Raw genomic sequence first — 19,299 nt, forward strand, 5'->3', positions numbered from 1 at the left:
TTCAATCTCCTCAGGACTTTAAATGGCCCCACAAACCGCCGACCCAGCTTCCGGCAGGGCAGGCGAAGGGGTAGGTTTCGAGTCGAGAGCCAGACTCGATCTCCAGGTGCATACACTGGACCCTCACTGCGGTGGCGATCGGCGCTCGCCTTATGCCTGCAGACGTTCCATGTTTCCTCCGAGCGCCGAAACCATTCATCCACTGCAGGAGCCTCGATCTGGCTCTGATGCCAGGGTGCCAGAACCGGCTGATACCCCAACACACACTGAAAAGGAGTCAGATTAGTAGAGGAGTGGCGAAGTGAGTTCTGGGCAATCTCTGCCCAGGGGATATACCCCGACCACTCCTCCTGCCGGTCCTGGCAATAGGACCTCAGAAACCTACCCACATCCTGGTTCACTCTCTCCACCTGTCCATTACTCTCAGGGTGGAAACCCGAGGTAAGGCTAACCGAGACCCCCAAGCGTTCCATAAACACCCTCCAGACTCTAGAGGTGAACTGGGGACCCCAATCAGACACTATATCCTCAGGTACCCTGTAGTGCCGGAAGACGTGAGTAAACAGGGCCTCAGCAGTTTGTAGGGCAGTAGGGAGACCCGGCATTGGAATGAGACGGCAGGCCTTAGAAAACCGATCCACAACGACCAAAATAGTGGTATTCCCCTGGGAGGGGGGAAGGTCCGTGACAAAGTCCACCGATAGGTGAGACCACGGCCGTTGTGGAACGGGTAGGGGTTGTAACTTCCCCCTGGGCAGGTGTCTAGGTGCCTTACACTGAGCGCACACCGAGCAGGAGGAGACATAAACCCTCACGTCCTTTGCCAATGTTGGCCACCAGTACTTTTCACTAAGGCAGTGCACTGTCCGGCCAATACCAGGATGACCAGAGGAGGGTGACGTGTGAGCCCAATAAATCAGTCGATCACGGATCTCAAGCGGCACGTACTTCCGCCCCTCCGGACACTCTGGAGGAGTAGGGTCGGTACGTAACGCCCGCTCGATCTCCGCATCGACCTCCTACACCACCGGTGCCACCAGACAAGACTCCGGAAGTATGGGAGTGGGCTCAATGGACCTCTCCTCTGTGTCATATCGCCGGGACAGGGCGTCTGCCTTAACGTTCTGTGACCCTGGTATGTAGGTGAGCTTAAAGACAAACCGAGCCAGAAACATGGCCCACCTAGCCTGACGAGGGTTCAGTCTCCTAGCTGCCCGGATGTACTCCAGGTTACGATGGTCAGTCAGAATGAGAAAAGGGTGTTGAGCCCCCTCAAGCCAATGCCTCCACACCTTTAGGGCTTGGACCACAGCTAGCAGCTCCCTGTCCCCCACGTCGTAATTACGTTCCGCCGGGCTGAGCTTCTTAGAGTAAAAGGCACAGGGACGGAGTTTAGGAGGTGTGACCGAGCGTTGAGACAGTACATTCCCAATACCCGCCTCTGACGCGTCCATCTCCACTTGGAACGCCAAAGAGGGGTCCGGATGTGCCAGCACCGGAACCGAGGTGAACAGGTCCTTCAGATGTCTAAACGCCCTGTCCGCCTCGGCCGACCACTGCAAACGCACCGGGCCCCCCTTTAACAGGGAGGTGATGGGAGCTGCTACCTGTCCAAAACCCCGGATAAACCTCCAGTAGTAATTGGCAAAACCCAAAAACCGCTGCACCTCCTTAACCGTGGTGGGAGTCTGCCAATTACGCACAGCTGAAACGCGGTCAATCTCCATCTCCACCCCTGACACGGACAACTGATGTCCCAGGAAGGAGATGGACTCCTGGAAAAACAGGCATTTCTCAGCCTTCACATACAAGTCATGCTCCAACAGCCTACCCAACACCCGACGCACCAGGGCCACATGCTCGGCTCGTGTAGCAGAGTATATTAGAATGTCGTCAATATACACCATTACACCCTGCCCATGCAAATCCCGGAAAATCTCGTCCACAAATGATTGAAAGACTGAAGGAGCATTCATTAACCCGTATGGCATGACGAGATACTCATAGTGACCCGAGGTGGTACTAAATGCTGTTTTCCATTCATCTCCTTCCCTAATGCGCACCAGGTTGTAAGCGCTCCTGAGATCCAATTTTGTGAAGAATCGCACTCCGTGTAATGACTCCGTCATACTCGCAATCAGAGGGAGAGGATAACTGTATTTAATAGTAATCTGATTGAGACTACGGTAATCTATACACGGGCGCAAACCTCCACCCATTTTCTTCACAAAAAAGAAACTTGAGGACGCAGGAGAAGTGGAGGGCCGTATGTATCCCTGTCCCAGAGATTCGGCGATGTATGTTTCCATAGCCGCCGTCTCCTCTTGAGACAGAGGATACACATGACTACGCGGAAGTGCAGCGCCTGCCTGGAGGTCTATTGCACAATCCCCCTGTCTATGCGGTGGTAATTGAGTCGCCCTCTTCTTACTGAAGGCGAGTGCCAAACCATTATACTCAGGAGGAATGTGCAGTGCGGGCACTTGGTTCGGACTTTCCACCGTTGTCGCCCCTACGGAAACACCTACACACCGCCCGACACACTGATCAGACCACTCCCTGAGAGCCCTCTGTTGCCACGAAATGTTGGGGTCATGAGATATCAACCAAGGAAGCCCCAGCACCACGGGAAACGCAGGAGAGTCGATCAGATACAAATGTATAATTTCCTCATGACCCCCCTGCGTCTTCATCTTAAGTGGCGCCGTGACCTCCCTAATCAATCCTGACCCCAAAGGACGGCTGTCTAGGACATGGATAGGGAAAGGCACATCTACTGGTAGGTAGGGAATACCTAATTTATTGTCACGGTTCAGACAGACGACAAGAGGACCACAATTGCGTCACACCAGAAAGTTTATTAAACTTAAGGGAAAAGGGAAGTAGGGAGTGAGTGAAGGCTCCAGGGGTTATTCCGTCCAATGTGCTGGGTCTGTGCCCCCCCCCAGTGGCAGCGATGCGTCCGATGACGCCGGTGGTTGGTGGTCCAGAAGTCCTGGGGGGGAGGAAACACAGACACAACGGGGCGGATGAAACAAGGCAGAAGTACAGTTCAAGGGAAATCCAAACACGTTGTAGCAAGGCAGAAGGCTGGTCAGAGTTACCGGGGTCGAAGAGTAGTCAGGAGTCGTAATGGCAGAAAGCAGGTCTGGTTTTCCTGGGGCAGAAGAGTATCCAAGAATCAGGCAGGTCCGGGGTCACAAAACAAGGGTGAGCCAGAAGCGCGAGCAAACAGGTTCCGGGTGTGAGCTTTGCAGACGATCTGACAAAGGAGAGCTGAAAGACAGGACTTTAAATACTGGGAGAGGTAGTGGGTAATGCAGCGCAGCTGGCAGAGTAATTAGAGCCGAGCAGAGCAGGGACAGGTGGAGCTAGTTAGGCTGAGTAGAGAGAGAGTGGTGAGCAAAGTGGAAGATAGTGGAAACAAATTAAGGTGGTAACCCGGTGGAGTGAGAGGGCTCATGACAGAACCCCCCCCCCAAGGGACGGCCCCAGAAGTCCCAAGAGCAACACCACGCCGGGCGGGAGGAGGGGAGCCGGAGGAGGGCTAGAACTCCTCCGAACGGTCCGAGCGAACGTCCTCATCCTCGGAGGAAGCCGGAGGGCCGTGGTCGGGAGATGGGACAGGTCCCGAGACAGGATCAGGCACAGGACAGGAAGCCGAGCGGGCAGGACGGTTAGGGATCCCTCTGGGGCGGCCCCTACGGATTGCAGGTTGATCAGGATGCCGTTGGTGGAAGGCGGTGATGAGAGTCCTATCCACAATCCGACTAGCTGGCACCCAGGTCCTTTCCTCAGGTCCATAGCCCTCCCAGTCAATGAGGTACTGGAGACCCCTACCCCTCCGTCTGGACCGAAGCAGGCGGCGGACGGTGTAAACCAGACCACCATCGACGAGCTGTGGAGGAGGAGGACAAGGCGCAGCAGGGACCAGCGGACTCTCATGAATGGGCTTAATCTTAGACACATGGAAAGTGGGGTGCACCCTCATGGAATTAGGCAGTTGGAGCCGGACAGCAGTTGGGCTAATCACTCTTATGATAGGGAATGGGCCAATGAACCGAGGTGCCAGCTTTTGCGACTCCACCCTGAGTGGCAGGTTCCTTGACGACAACCACACCCTTTGACCAACATGGTAGGTGGGAGCAGGGATTCTCCGACGGTTGGCCCCGGTAGTGTAGCTGGCAACGGATCTGAGAAGTGTGGCTCGGGCTTGTGACCAGGTGCGGCGACATCGACGGGCAAAAGCAAGTGCAGATGGGCAAGTAACCTCCCCTTCCTGGCTGGCAAATAGAGGAGGCTGGTAACCATAAACACATTGGAAAGGGGACATACCGATGGCAGAGCAGGTCAGAGAATTGTGTGCGTACTCCACCCATGTCAATTGCTGCGACCAGGAGTGGGGGTTGCGTGAAGTCATGCATCGCAGTGCCTTCTCGAGCTCCTGATTTGCCCGCTCTGACTGCCCATTGGATTGGGGATGGAATCCGGAAGTCAGACTGACTGTGGCTCCCAGCAGGTGACAGAACTCCTTCCAAAAAGCGGAGGAGAATTGTGGACCACGGTCAGAAACTACATCCTTTGGCAGTCCGTGGATCCGGAAGACGTGTTCCAGGACCACCTGGGCGGTCTCCTTGGCGGTTGGGAGCTTGGGGAGGGGAATGAAGTGTGCCATCTTGCTGAATCGGTCAACTATGGTGAGAATGACGGTCATGCCACTTGAAGGGGGCAGCCCCGTGACAAAGTCAAGGGCGATGTGAGACCAGGGACGTCTGGGCACAGGCAGGGGCTGCAGCAATCCGGCTGGGGGCTGGCAGGACGACTTGTGTTGGTTGCAGATGGGGCAGGCTTGGACGAATTCCCGTACATCCTTTCTCAGAGAGGGCCACCAGAACCTCTGGGCGAGCAGGTTGTAAGTGCGGGTGGAGCCAGGGTGACAAGCTAGGCGGGAGTCATGTCCCCACTGAACGACCTGGGACCTCAGGTTTTCGGGGACAAAAAGGCGGTCAGCTGGGCAAGTGCTGGGACCGGGCTGGTTACGGAGAGCTTCCAGCACCTGTTCCTCAACAGCCCAGGTCAGAGCTGCTACGATGCAGGGACTTGGCAGAATCGACACAGGATCCTTGGAGGGGTTGTCATCCTTCTGGAATTGACGGGAGAGGGCGTCTGGCTTGGTGTTGCGTGATCCAGGCCGGTATGACAGAGTGAAATTAAACCTGGTGAAGAACAGGGCCCAGCGGGACTGCCTGGAGTTCAACCGTTTGGCCGTGCGGATGTACTCCAAGTTCTTATGATCGGTCCAAACGAGAAATGGAATGGTGGACCCCTCCAGCCAGTGACGCCACTCCTCCAAGGCAAGCTTCACAGCCAGCAGCTCTCGGTTCCCTATGTCGTAATTGCACTCAGAGGGGGACAACCGACGTGAGAAAAAGGCACAGGGATGGAGCTTCCTATCCTCCGCAGCCCACTGAGAAATCACAGCACCAACTCCCACATCCGAGGCGTCCACCTCCACAATGAATTGCCGGTCCACATCAGGCATCTGGAGGATGGGAGCGGAGGTGAACCTTACCTTGAGGGTACTGAAGGCCTTGTCGGCTGCTGGGGTCCAGGTGAAGGGTTGCTTGGTGCTGGTTAGAGCAGTGAGAGGGGCAGCAACGGTACTGTAGTTCCGGATAAACTTTCTATAGAAGTTAGCAAACCCCAGAAACTGTTGCAGCTTCTTTCTGTTCTCCGGAACTGGCCATGAAGTGACTGCTGATACTTTGGCAGGATCCATTTGGATACTTCCCTCTGCCACTATGTACCCCAGGAAGGCCACTGTCTTGACGTGAAACTCACATTTCTCTGCCTTGGCGTAGAGGGAATTCTCCAGAAGACGATGAAGGACTTGCTGGACATGGCGGGTGTGTTCAGACAGGTTTCTGGAGTAGATTAAGATGTCATCCAGGTAAACGAAGACAAACTTGTTTAACATGTCCCGCAGTACATCATTCACTAGAGCCTGGAACACAGCAGGAGCATTGGTGAGGCCAAAAGGCATAACCAGATACTCGTAGTGGCCTGTTGGTGTATTGAATGCGGTCTTCCATTCATCTCCCTCCCGGATCCGCACTAGGTGGTAAGCGTTTCTGAGATCCAACTTGGTAAAAACAGTGGCTCCCTGGAGCAACTCAAAAGCAGAGGTGAGCAGAGGGAGAGGGTAACGGTTTTTCACTGTGATGTCGTTGAGTCCCCTGTAGTCGATGCAGGGGCGAAGAGATCCGTCCCTCTTCCCCACAAAGAAGAAGCCAGCACCAGCCGGAGATGAAGATGAACGGATCAATCCTGTGGACAGAGAGTCATTGATGTAATCCTCCATGGACTTTCTTTCAGGAGCAGACAACGAATAAAGACGGCCCCTTGGAGGGGCTGTTCCAGGGAGGAGGTCGATGGCACAGTCGTACGGTCGGTGAGGGGGCAGAGATGTGGCTCTTGCTTTGTTAAACACTTCTCTGAGACCATGGTAGCATTCTGGGACATGGGAGAGGTCAGGAGCGGAGTTAGTAGGTACTGGCCGAGGGGGTAGTGCGGCAGCAAGCAGGCAGGTTCGGTGGCAGTCCTCTCCCCACTCCCTGATCACCCCGGTCACCCAGTCGAGCTGAGGGTTGTGCCGGCGGAGCCATGGGTAACCCAGGATGAGGGGTTGGCCTGGAGAGGGGAGCAGGTGAAACTGGATAGTTTCTTGATGGTTTCCGGACAGACCCATCAAGACCGGGGCCGTGACATGAGTGACCGATCCGAGTAAGTGTCCGTCCAGTGCCCGGGCAGGAATAGGAGGTGTCAAACGGAGGTTCTCCAGTCCCAGTTGGCGTGCCAGCTTGATGTCCATTATGTTGGCTTCGGCGCCAGAATCCACCAGAGCAGCCAGGGTGTGAGTTGAGTCAGAGAGGCGGAGGTGAACTTGCAGCAGGGGTTTGCGGTCGGAGGACTGGATGGTCATTGAGCTCAACCGGACTCCCCCTATGCCCGGTGAGCTTCGGCTTTTAAAGGGCAGGTAACCACACGATGTCCATCACCTCCACAATAGAGGCAGAGGTTTGAGGTGAAGCGGCGCTGGCGCTCTGCAGGAGTGAGAGAGGCTCGCCCAATCTCCATAGGCTCAGACTGATCAAGCTGACTTGGGTGAGTGGCAGTAGCTGACAGGAGCCCAGTCGGATCTCTCCGAATGCCGGTAGTTGGTGGACCTTGGCGCCCCCTCTCACGACGACGGGTCTGTATCCTTCTGTCGATCCGGACAGTCAGTGCGATGGCTTCATCAAGAGTGGAAGGCAGTTCATGGGAGACCAACTCGTCCTTGATATAGTCAGCCAAGCTATGGAAGAACGCGTCCACCAACGATGGTGTGTTCCAAGAACTTCGTCTTGCCAGGGTTCGGAAGTCGATGGAATGGTCTGCGACTGTACGTCTGCCTTGTCGAATACTGAACAGTTCACGAGACGCCTCTGCGGTTGGTGAATCCAGGTCAAACACCTTCAGCATCTCCTCAGCAAACAGGTCGAAGGTTGCACATGCGGGGGTTTGACGTTCGAACTCTGCTGTTCCCCAGAGTCGAGCTCGGCCCGTCAGGTGAGTGATGGCATACCCGACCTTAGCCCCCTCCGTGGCGAAGGTCCTTGGCTGCAAGGAGAACTGAAGTCGGCAGCTAGTCAGGAATGGCCGGACCTGGGTAGAATCGCCGTTGAACCGCTCGGGGTTTCCAATCTTGGGTTCCGGGGCAGCGGCTGCAATGACCGGGGCAGGTAACTCGGAGGCAGGGCTGGTGGGCAGACTGGCTGGGGTAAGGTTGGTGAGGAGTTGGATGATCATGGCGAGTTGTTGTTGCTGCTGCTGGGACTGCTGCTGGTGCTGCTGGAACTGCTGATGCTGTTGGTGGCCGACCTGAAGCAGAGAGGTGATGTCGCCGCTCATGCGGCCTAGCTCTCTCTCAGTGTGTTCCAGGCGTAGCATGGCGGTGGGTTGCTCAGGTTCTTCGGTTTCCATGTCGGGGGAAGTGTGCGCTGAGTCCATAATGGTCAGATCGTACTGTCACGGTTCAGACAGACGACAAGAGGACCACAATTGCGTCACACCAGAAAGTTTATTAAACTTAAGGGAAAAGGGAAGTAGGGAGTGAGTGAAGGCTCCAGGGGTTATTCCGTCCAATGTGCTGGGTCTGTGCCCCCCCCCAGTGGCAGCGATGCGTCCGATGACGCCGGTGGTTGGTGGTCCAGAAGTCCTGGGGGGGAGGAAACACAGACACAACGGGGCGGATGAAACAAGGCAGAAGTACAGTTCAAGGGAAATCCAAACACGTTGTAGCAAGGCAGAAGGCTGGTCAGAGTTACCGGGGTCGAAGAGTAGTCAGGAGTCGTAATGGCAGAAAGCAGGTCTGGTTTTCCTGGGGCAGAAGAGTATCCAAGAATCAGGCAGGTCCGGGGTCACAAAACAAGGGTGAGCCAGAAGCGCGAGCAAACAGGTTCCGGGTGTGAGCTTTGCAGACGATCTGACAAAGGAGAGCTGAAAGACAGGACTTTAAATACTGGGAGAGGTAGTGGGTAATGCAGCGCAGCTGGCAGAGTAATTAGAGCCGAGCAGAGCAGGGACAGGTGGAGCTAGTTAGGCTGAGTAGAGAGAGAGTGGTGAGCAAAGTGGAAGATAGTGGAAACAAATTAAGGTGGTAACCCGGTGGAGTGAGAGGGCTCATGACAATTTATAACAGAAATTGCGATCAATAAAATTCCCAGCTGCGCCTGAATCGACTAGCACCTTATGTTGGGAATGAGATGAGACCTGGGGAAATTCTACTTGGATACACAAGTGGACAACAGAGAGCTCTGGGTGAGTTGGGCGCTGACTCACCTGGAATGACTCATCAGTGCGTGACCTGCTGCCTCGATTCCTAGGAGACCCTCCCCAGCACCGAACCGCAGTGTGTCCTCTACGGCCACAGTTGGTGCAGGGGACGGCCTCTCTCCGGGTCTCTCTCCTCCTCTCTCTAGCACCAGCACCCCCGAGCTCCATAGGGCTCGGCTCGGAGGTGCTGGGGGATGGAATGGACGGCCCCAACTCCGGACGTCCGCGGGTAGCCAGCAGGGTATCCAGATGGATCGACATGTCCACCAACTGATCGAAGCTCAAGTTGGTGTCCCTGCAGGCCAACTCTCGGCGAACGTCCTCCCGTAGGCTGCACCTATAGTGGTCGATGAGGGCCCTCTCATTCCATCCCGCATTGGCCGCCAGAGTCCGGAAATCCAGGGCGAAATCTTGCGCGCTCCTCTTCCCCTGTCGGAGGTGGAACAGACGCTCCCCCGCCGCTTTCCCCTCTGGGGGATGATCGAAAACCGCCCTGAAGCGGCGGGAGAACTCCGCATAACTGATGGTGGCGGCGTCTATTCCCCTCCATTCGGCATTGGCCCACTCCAATGCCTTGCTGGATAGACAGGAGATAAGGGCGGAAACGCTCTCGTATCCCGAGGGCGCCGGGTGAATGGCTGCCAGGTAGAGTTCTACTTGAAGTAGCAAAACCTGACACCCGGCTGCGGTGCCATCATAAGCCCTCGGGAGCGAGAGCCGAATCCCACTGGACTCCGGAGATGGAACGATGGGTCTGACCGATGGTGGTGGTATTGTAGGAGGAGGTGTGGGCAAACCTCCTCTTTCCCATCGGCTCAAAGTGTCCATCACATTCTGCATGGCGTTGCCGAGTCTTCGGATCATGGCGTCTTGGCTGATGACGCGCTCCTCTAAAGACTCCATTGGTACCGCTGGTCCTGCTGACTCCATGGTGGTGTGTTATTCTGTCAGGAGGTGATGTGTACATGGCGAGTGAAGTCAGACGCAGGACACAGAGAATCAGGTTGACTACTTTACTGAGTGTTACGCACAAAACAAACGTCTCCAACACTGGAGGGAAAAACACCATATGCGTAATCCGAAGTAGTAGCTAGGCCGAACATCAACAAGACAATGAACAATAACACACAAAGCCCAAACGTAAAACAAGGGAACTTATATGCTAAACAATCAACACTAATATGCAACAGGTGTACTAACTAGACAACACAAGACAAACACCGAAAACATCGATCGGCAGTAGCTAGTACTCCGGGGACGACGAACGCCGAAGCCTGCCCGAGCAAGGAGGAGGAGCAGCCTCGGCAGAATCCGTGACACTAGCAGGCTATACGCTTAACAGCTTCTACCCTCAAGCCATAAGACTCCTGAACAGCTAATCATGGCTATGGCTACCCGGACTATTTGCATTTATTTATTTTTTCTTAAAAACTGTATTGTTGGTTAAGGGCTTGTAAGTAAGCATTTCACTGTAAGGTCTACACCTGTTGTATTCGGCGCATGTGGCAAATACATTTTAATTTTAATTTTATTTGAAATCTATTTGAAACACATACAAGCGTCATGGACCATCTGTCCTTGCATCCATAAGTGTTTATGCATTTGAAAATTGTTACATTTCCCCAGCCCCATGTCCCTTGACTTAGTGCCTAATCTTGGTGGTGTGCTGTCATTGGCACTGTGCTGACAAACACGCTTGCTAGTGTCATTTTGTTGAATGCATTATAGGCAGAAGAGGACATAAACTGTGGGGAGGATGGGAGGAGCATCCAGGCTCATCTTCAACAAATCTCCACAGAGATGCCTAGGTGTGCCCAGATGTGAAACCTTTACAGGAAGAAATGAACAGGATGAGATTTTACAGGAGAAAGTTCATGGTGGATGCCCAGACTACTGAAATCCTGGAAAGGTTTCCAGCACTTCAGCTTCCAAGCATTCTTTTAATGTGTTTAATTCCACTTTTGTATTCCTGGCTACCAGTCTGTTTAGCTTATACAGTGCCTTGGAAAAGTATTCTTCCCCCTTGGCGTTTTTCCTATTTTGTTGCATTACAAACCTGTAATTTAAATTGATTTTTATTTGGATTTCATGTAATGGACATACACAAAATAGTCCATATTGGTGAAGTGAAATGAAAAAAATTACTTGTTTCAAAAAATTCTAAAAAATAAATAACGGTAAAGTGGTGCGTGCATATGTATTCACCCCCTTTGCTATGAAGCCCCTAAATAAGATCTGGTGCAACCAATTACCTTCAGAAGTCACATAATTAGTTAAATAAAGTCCACCTGTGTGCAATCTAAGTGTCACATGATCTGTCACATGATCTCAGTATATATACACCTTTTCTGAAAGGCCCCAGAGTCTGCAACACCACAAAGCAAGCGGCACCACCAAGACCAAGGAGCTCTCCAAACAGGTCAGGGACAAATTTGTGGAGAAGTACAGATCAGGGTTGGGTTATAAAAAAATATCTGAAACTTTGAACACGGAGCACCATTAAATCCATTAATAAGCCACACCTAGCAAACAAGCCATTCAATGTATTTGTTTTACCAAATGCGACAATCTCTGACCTTTATACAAAAACTCCTCGCTTGATGAGCGAAAAAAAAACTAAACGCCACCTGCTGGAGAAGACAGATTCTGGACCCAGTTATACGTCTCGCTTAGCCTTTTCCTCTCTGTCTTAAATGCCTAATGAGCCAGTGGCACAGACCCACAGGAAGTGCGTTTAAATCATCCAATCATCGAGCGCATCCCACCACTTTCATAACCAATCCATGGGTAAGCTTCGTGAACTGACATTTTCAAATGAAATAATTTTTCTGCGCTAGTGGGTGTTCAGCCAGGGCAGCTGTGGTGCAGAGAAATAATAATTGTTTTCTTGCCTTTCATTTCGCAAACGACTAGCTACATATTGCAGAGGCAAGTGAGGTAAGATTTGCATTGCTTGAATGAATGTCCCTAGTTAGGTTGGTTTTTCATTATACGTTTAGCTAGCCTGATAAAGTCGAGCCGCTAGTATACGTTAGCTAGTCATCTACCTAGCTACTTTAGCCTAAGCTAGTTTGTTAGCTAACAGTAGCTAGGTAGATGACTAGCCCTACTGCTGTGTAACGTTAATAGGCTACTTAAGTTAATTAGCTAATGTTACGTTTGTTAACAGCACATAGTTACCGTTAGTTAAAGTTCTCAACAATGGCACTCTAAAACAAGTCAGGAAAACAGTCGAATTTGCTAATCTGGATTATTGTCATCGAACCGTGGTTGGGACAATCTAGAAAATGTTTTTCCCCCGTTTATTTTGTTAATTAGACAGCTCTGCAAGCGTTGTAATTTACATTTACATCATTTAGCAGACGCACTTATCCAGAGCGACTTACAAATGTCAATACGTTCGTTTCTCACCAAATATGGCGTTTCGCTTAAATTATCTTTATTTACTCTCGTTACGGCAGGTATGTAACGTTACTTCCAAAAAAGGTCTAAATGAAAATGTACACGCAACCGAAAAAATTGCTATTCGGACCTCCAAGTCACTTATTACTGCCACCCACAGGTTGGAAATCTACAACGGTTCAATACATTGGAGGTGCATGGTATGCAGCTATAATTGTCTTTCTCAAACCGAACGTGCTGACCACACAGTGCGCGAGCGTTGCAAAATAAATTTACACGTGATTGGGAGTCCGGTAAGGCAGCGCACAATTGGCCCAGCGTCGTCCAGGTTTGGCCGGGTTAGGCCGTCATTGTAAATAAGAATTTGTTCTTAACTGACTTGCCTAGTTAAATAAAGGTTAAGTAAAAAATGTAAAATTCAATTATTGCACCCACACTGCTCATGCGCATCAACTGGCATCTGTGTAGCCAGTTGCTAAAATAGAATTTCGAAAGATGAACTGAGCTCCACACTCCAGTCCAGTTGGTGGTGGCAATGCACCTTAAAGTTAGTTGCCAACCGCCATATAAAGTCCAAAGAAGAAGCCTGACGGAGGAGAGATTCCTAGATATGAACTCTGTTTACTCTTTTATCTGTGGACTAATTGTCGGAGTAGAGGACTTTGTGCATTTCATGTAAAATAACAACCCCATGTTTATATCCCAGGACAATTTACCTAGTAACAGTAAGGTAGCTAAATTCCTAAATCGTCCTGTCCCCAAATTAATATAGTTGGTTCAGAGTTCATTTTGATATTACAACCTGCGTTTCCTGGTGTGGATGGACAAAATCAACATGCGAGCGATCTAGTCAGCATGTAATTTGGGGAGGTCTCTTAAAGTTGCTGGCCATCACCAACATGGGTTTGCCCTGCCTACTAACAGCCACCGGGGTCAATTTTTAGTAAGCAGGGCAAACCCGTTTTAGTGATTTCTGCTATATCATCATAATAAATCAATCGCAGCACGTTTTTTGAAATTCAGCAGTTTTTGCCTGATCAAGTACAATGCCATTGGAAATTAATGTTGAGTTAAATTTACTCTGAACATGCAGTGCATTCATTTTGTTACGTTACAGACTTATTCTAAAGTTGATTAAATTGTTTTACCCCCCTCATCAATCTACACACAGTACCCCATAATGACAAAGCAAAATAAAGTTTTTAGAAAATTTTGCAAATATACATAAATATGGAAATATAACATTTTACATAAGTATTGAGACCCTTAGTACTTTGTTAAAGCACATTTGGCAGCGATTACAGACTCAAGTCTTCTTGGGTATGACGCTACATTCTTGGCACATCTGTATTTGGGGAGTTTCTCCCATTGTTCTCTGCAGGTCCTCTCAAGTTCTGTCAGGTTGGATGGGGCGGGTCGTTGCACAACTATTTTTCAGATCTCTCCAGAGATGTTTGATCGGGTTAAAGTCCGGGCTCTGGCTGGGTCACTCAAGGACATTCAGAGACTTGTCCAGAAGCCACTCCTGCGTTGTCTTGGCTGTGTTCTTAGGGTCGTTGTCCTGTTGGAAGGCGAACATTCACCCAAGTCAGAGGTCCTAAGCTCTCTGGAGAAGGTTTTCATCAAGGATCTCTCTGTACTTTGCTCCGTTCATCTTTCCCTCGATCCTGACTAGTCTCCCAGTCCGTGCTGCTGAAAAGCGTGCATCACTATTGATCTTGTTCACTTTCGCTTGTAAATGTCCACCCCCCCCCCCCCCCCCCCCGAAAATGACATTCGGTAGCTACTAGTTATGCTTGTATAACGTTATGAGCTGGGTTTGCCGGTCTTTGCAATTAGTTTGTTTTCGCTTGTTAACAGTTGGCTAAGTGTGTGATTTAGTTATTTGTGCAAATTGTTTTTGCATTGTGGTAATAGAGGCCCAATGGAGGTAATATATGTTTTTCTTGCGTTTTTAGTGCCCCCTTGTGTGATATGCTGGTAATACTGTAAATCCTGGGATGCGTGAAGGACGGTATGACGATATGAAAATCTGGATACCGCCCAAGCCAACTTTAAACATTAATTTCCAATGGCGTTGTACTTAATTGGTTAACTGCTGAATGACTCCAAAAACGTGATTTGATTTTGATGACATACTAGAAATCCTCAACTGGTTTGCCCTGCGTACAACTGTTGGCCAGTGTTGGAATCTGGCTAACAGTCTGATACGTCTTCATACTAGCAAGGTCAGAGAACTGAATATTTCTAGCTAACTATTCTAGCTAAGACCCTCACAATTCTTTTTTTGTTGTTGTTGCAATGAATATGTGCCAGTGTTTTCTCATTTTCAACAGTATCTAGCTTGGCTATATCATTTTGAAGTGAATCCACACAAATCATCATGGGAGATGACAGTGACTGGATGAAGTTACCAGTCGATCAGAAATGTGAACATAAGGTGATTCTCATTTGTTATACTTTGGCTCCTTTATGGTCCCTTTTTGTGATGCAGGTTGAAGGGTAGAATTCAGTTGGTTGTGGGTAATACACCATGAAAGCAATTTAACAACATTAGCTATATAGCTAACGTTACTCTAGCACTGTTCCGTTTTTAACCCCTTCATTGTCCCTCCTTGCTGTCCCAGATATGGAAGGCCAGGCTGAATGGGTATGAGGAGGCCCTGAAGCTCTTCCAGAGGATTGATGATAAGAGTCCAGAATGGGCCAAGTACCAGGGAATCATCAAGAAGTTTGTGACTGACTCAAACGCAGTGGCCCAGCTCAAAGGACTGGAGGCTGTTCTGGCTTATGTAGTGAATGCACACGTGGCTTTTAGGTAAGGGGATGAAAAAATATAAATATATATAACAGTTAGACATGGGCTGAATACTAAATATTGTGTAGGACTAGATTATGAATTAATCATGTATAAATATCAAAACTCCACTTTCAACAACTCCAAAGAAATGACCTGTCTATGGTGCTGGAACCGCTGACTCGCTGCCTTTTTTCTATTATCAAGACATCTGCTGGTAACTCTAACTGTTTAGGACAGCTCATGAGGTCTCCTAAATATCTGTCGACTAGGACTCCTATGACTAAAGAGGCTTCATGCATAGCTTTTATTTTTACCCATAAGAGTAGGAGTAAAATTGACAAATGTTCTACTGTGAGACTCTTTGGATACTGCCCCGGGAGTTTCTTCTGACCAACTAGACCTATGGCCTGGATTATTTCCTTTTGGTCAGGTAGAACTCCCGGATCCTAGTCCTTGCAAAAGAGAATTGATTCTTAATCCCACCTGTTTGAATGAACATTAGATGAGCTATTTTTGTTTTATAACCTACTATCTGTTGTTGCTCTGCAGGACGGTGGGTGAGGTGGTGTCAGGCGTGGTGTGTAAGGTATTCAACAAGCCTAAGGCGCGGGCCAAAGAGCTGGGCTCAGACATCTGCCTCATGTACATAGAGATTGAGAAAGGCGACACGGTACAGGAGGAGCTCATCAAAGGATTAGAGAACAAGAACCCGAAAATAGTCGTCGCTTGTGTGGAGACCATACGCAGATCACTCTGGTGAGACACAGAGCTGGAGCAGTAGAGAAGGAAGTGTCCTTCTCCCTTATCCTAGATAAGTACTAAATACTGGTAATGATTGTGGAGATGTGACATGTTGGGTCTTTTACCAAAGACGACACACATGCCCAATTTTGGGATTAAGACCTGCTCATGTCTTGTATGTACCACCTGCTTTGATTAAATGTAACGCAAAAATGAAACTTAATTCATATGCTTATCTGCCTCCCCAGTGAATTTGGATCCAAGACTGTGACCCTAAAGCCCATAGTTAAAGTGTTGCCAAAGCTCTTTGAGTCCAGAGAAAAGGCAGTCCGAGATGAGGCCAAACTGCTGGCTGTGGAGGTCTACAGGTGGATCAGGGACTCACTAAGACCTCCTCTTCAAAACATAAACTCTGTACAGGTGAGGGTTAAGGGTCGATCCAAAACATGGTATTTCATCATTACCTGAATGCGAATAGTGGACCAGCATTGTTGCTGTATGTTGGAAAGTCTTCTAAGATGTCTTTGAACAGTATTTTGGATAGAATCTCCCAGGACATCTTTGCTGTAGGGCAGGGTTTCCCAAACTCAGTCCTGGGGCCCCTCCTGGGTGCATGTTTTGATGTTTGCCCTAGCACTACACAGCTAATTCAAATAATCAAAGCTTGATGGAGAGTTGGTTATTTGAATCAGCTGTGTAGTGCTAGGGCAAAAACCAAAATGTGCACCGGGGGGGTTGTTTAAAGCTGCAATATGTAACTTTGTAGGCGACCCGACCAAATTCACATAGAAATGTTAGTTATAGATCTGTTCTGTGCGCTATTTATGTTTCCCGTTCTTAAGTATCGTTTTTGCTTCTTACTTTCGGTATTGTACACCAGCTGAAAAAACAATATTTTTGGTTATGGAAAATACATTTCACAGTGGTTTAGATGGTATAAGGATTCTCTACACCATGACTGCTTGTTTTGTCGCAAACTATTTTAGCAACCAGGAAATGCCGATTTTTGCATATTGCACCTTTTAATGAGTTCTTACTCACTATGCTGGGGAATTCAGACTCCTTTCCTGTGAAAGGCCCTTTTGCTTTTGACAAACTTGATAATTCTTGTGGGTGGTGTTTTTATACAATAGCCCTTTTTTGTAACTATGTCTCTGCAAACAAGCATGCACCACTCTGCCTGTGTTGTATATGTCCCCAGTTGAAGGAGCTGGAGGAGGAGTGGGTGAAGGTGCCGTCGTCGGCCCCCAGACAAAGTCGTTTCCTACGCTCCCAGCAGGACCTGAGGGCCAAGTTTGAGGAACAGCAGGCCGAGGCAGGGTCTAACGGAGACTGTGAGGACGGAGACTGTGAGGACGAATCTGCTCCTCAGGTTGACCCCTATGAGCTTCTGGACCCAGTGGAGATCCTCTCCAAACTGCCCAAAGACTTCTACGAGAAGATTGTAAGCACCTACCTTACTGAACATGTTGGATGTATTACAAGGTGCCTATGGGCGTTAGAGTTGGACGGTATCCAGATTTTCATATTGTCATTCCGTCCTTCTCTCATCCCAGCATTTACGGTATTATCGGCTTAGTACACAAGGTTTGCGTGGTTATTTTTTGTTGTGAACAATTGGATCACAAGGGCAATACAATCATAAAAATAAAATGACACTTTTCCCCACCCATTCCAAACATACCCCCCCCCCCCCCCCCAAAGGGTTCAAATTAAAATAAACAACATTGAATGTAAAAATCAACTCCATCACCGGGTGCCTTCCCAAACTTGTACCCAATGGGACCCCATAGGCACGAAGTGCTGACCGTAGTCTAAGATATAGAAATATTGACGACCCTTGCAAATCAAGATGAAGTTCCTGAAAACTAAGAAGAGCCTTTGAGTTGAATATGTCCCCTAGATTATTGACCACTTTTGCAGACCAGGCTCTAGACTCAAAAGGTTTATTACCGGAAGTAATAGCCTTGTTATGCCATATGTGTGTATGGAGATGACATTTCCAGTTACCACCTATTCACTTCTCAACCTTCCTAAAATTCTCTGTTGTATTAGAAATAATAGGACCAAAATATAGCATGCATTTCTTATTAGATATACCAGAAAATAGCACATCCTGTAATCTAGTAGGTGAAACAAGTTATTTCTCAATAGTTCTCCAAGAGACTGATGTAGACTGATCAAACCATGCTCTAAGTGGGCGTAACTGGAAAGACTGGTGGTAAAAAAAAAAAAAAGGTAATGCAAGGCCACCATTACACTTCTGTCGTTGTAACACCTCAAACCTAATCTTTGGATGTTTGCCATTCCAAAGGTATTTACGTATACGTTTATCAATCATTTCCCAATAGCCTACTGGTGGAGGGAGTGGGATCATCATGCTCAGGAAACTAATATGTGGCCATACATTCATCTTTATGAAAGCAACCCTAGTTTGTAAAGAAGCAGTCAACTTCTCCCAAATGGTTAAATCTCATTCAACCTCGTTGTACATTTTCTCATAGTTAAACTTCACCAGTCCATGCAGAGATGTTTGTATACTAATACTCAAATAAGTGAACTGTGTTTTCATAGGAATTGTTGAGGGAAGTGAAACTTTCTTGGCCGCTTCATTCATTAACGTTAATGCTGATTTTGTCCAATTTATCTTCTACCTGGACAGCAATTTGAATTCTTCAAATGTGGATAATAAAGATGAGATTGAATTCTGAATATCTGTCATACAGTGCCTTTGGAAAGTATTCAGACCACTTGACTTTTTCCACAGTTTAAGTTACAGCCTTATTCTAAAATTTATTAAATACATGTTTTCCCCTCAATCTACACATAATACCCCATAATGACAAAGCAAAAACTGGTTTTTAGAAATATCACATTTACATAAGTATTCAGACCCTTTACTCAGTACTTTGTTGAAGCACCTTTGGCAGCGATTACAGCCGCGAGTCTTCTTGGGTATCACGCTACAAGCATGGCACACCTGTATTTGGTGAGTTTCTCCCATTGTTCTCTGATCGGGTTCAAGTCCGGGCTCTGGCTGGGCCACTCAAGGACATTCAGAGACTTGTCCCGAAGCCACTCCTGCGTTGTCATGGCTGTGTGATTAGGTTTGTTGTCCTGTTGGAAGGTGAACCTTTGCCCCAGTCTGATGTCCTGAGCGCTCTGGAGCAGGTTTTCATCAAGGAGCTCTCTGTACTTTGCGCCGTTCATCTTTGCCTCGATCCTGACTAGTCTCTCAGTCCATGCAGCTGAAAAACATCCCCGCAGCATTACGCTGCCACCACCGTGCTTCACGGTAGGGATGGTGCCAGGTTTCCTCCAGACGTGATGCTTGGCATTCAGGCCAAAGAGTTGAATCTTGTTTTCATCAGATCAGAGAATCTTGTTTCTCATGGTCTGAGAGTCTAGGTGCCTTTTGGCAAACTCCAAGCAGGCAGTCGTGCCTTTTACTGAGGAGTGGCTTCCGTCTGGCCACTCTACCA

General features: G+C 49.0%; 1 protein-coding gene across 1 annotated transcript in view; it reads left to right on the plus strand.

Annotated features, from left to right (window-relative positions):
- Positions 1-11,757: 11,757 nt before the first annotated feature.
- The window catches only part of LOC311111263 (cytoskeleton-associated protein 5-like), a gene marked incomplete at its 3' end in the record, with an annotated part of 68,493 nt that continues 60,951 nt past the window's right edge, over positions 11,758-19,299 (plus strand). The window contains exons 1-6 of the mRNA XM_084153977.1: positions 11,758-11,811; positions 14,613-14,716; positions 14,904-15,094; positions 15,626-15,832; positions 16,066-16,237; positions 17,019-17,261. Coding sequence (XP_084010103.1) covers positions 14,660-14,716; positions 14,904-15,094; positions 15,626-15,832; positions 16,066-16,237; positions 17,019-17,261 — 870 coding nt within the window. The 5' untranslated portion in view covers positions 11,758-11,811; positions 14,613-14,659. The remainder of the gene's footprint in view (positions 11,812-14,612; positions 14,717-14,903; positions 15,095-15,625; positions 15,833-16,065; positions 16,238-17,018; positions 17,262-19,299) is intronic.

Source organism: Coregonus lavaretus (assembly GCF_964263955.1).
Source record: "Coregonus lavaretus genome assembly, chromosome: 37".
NCBI classification, from domain to species: Eukaryota; Metazoa; Chordata; class Actinopteri; order Salmoniformes; family Salmonidae; genus Coregonus; species Coregonus lavaretus.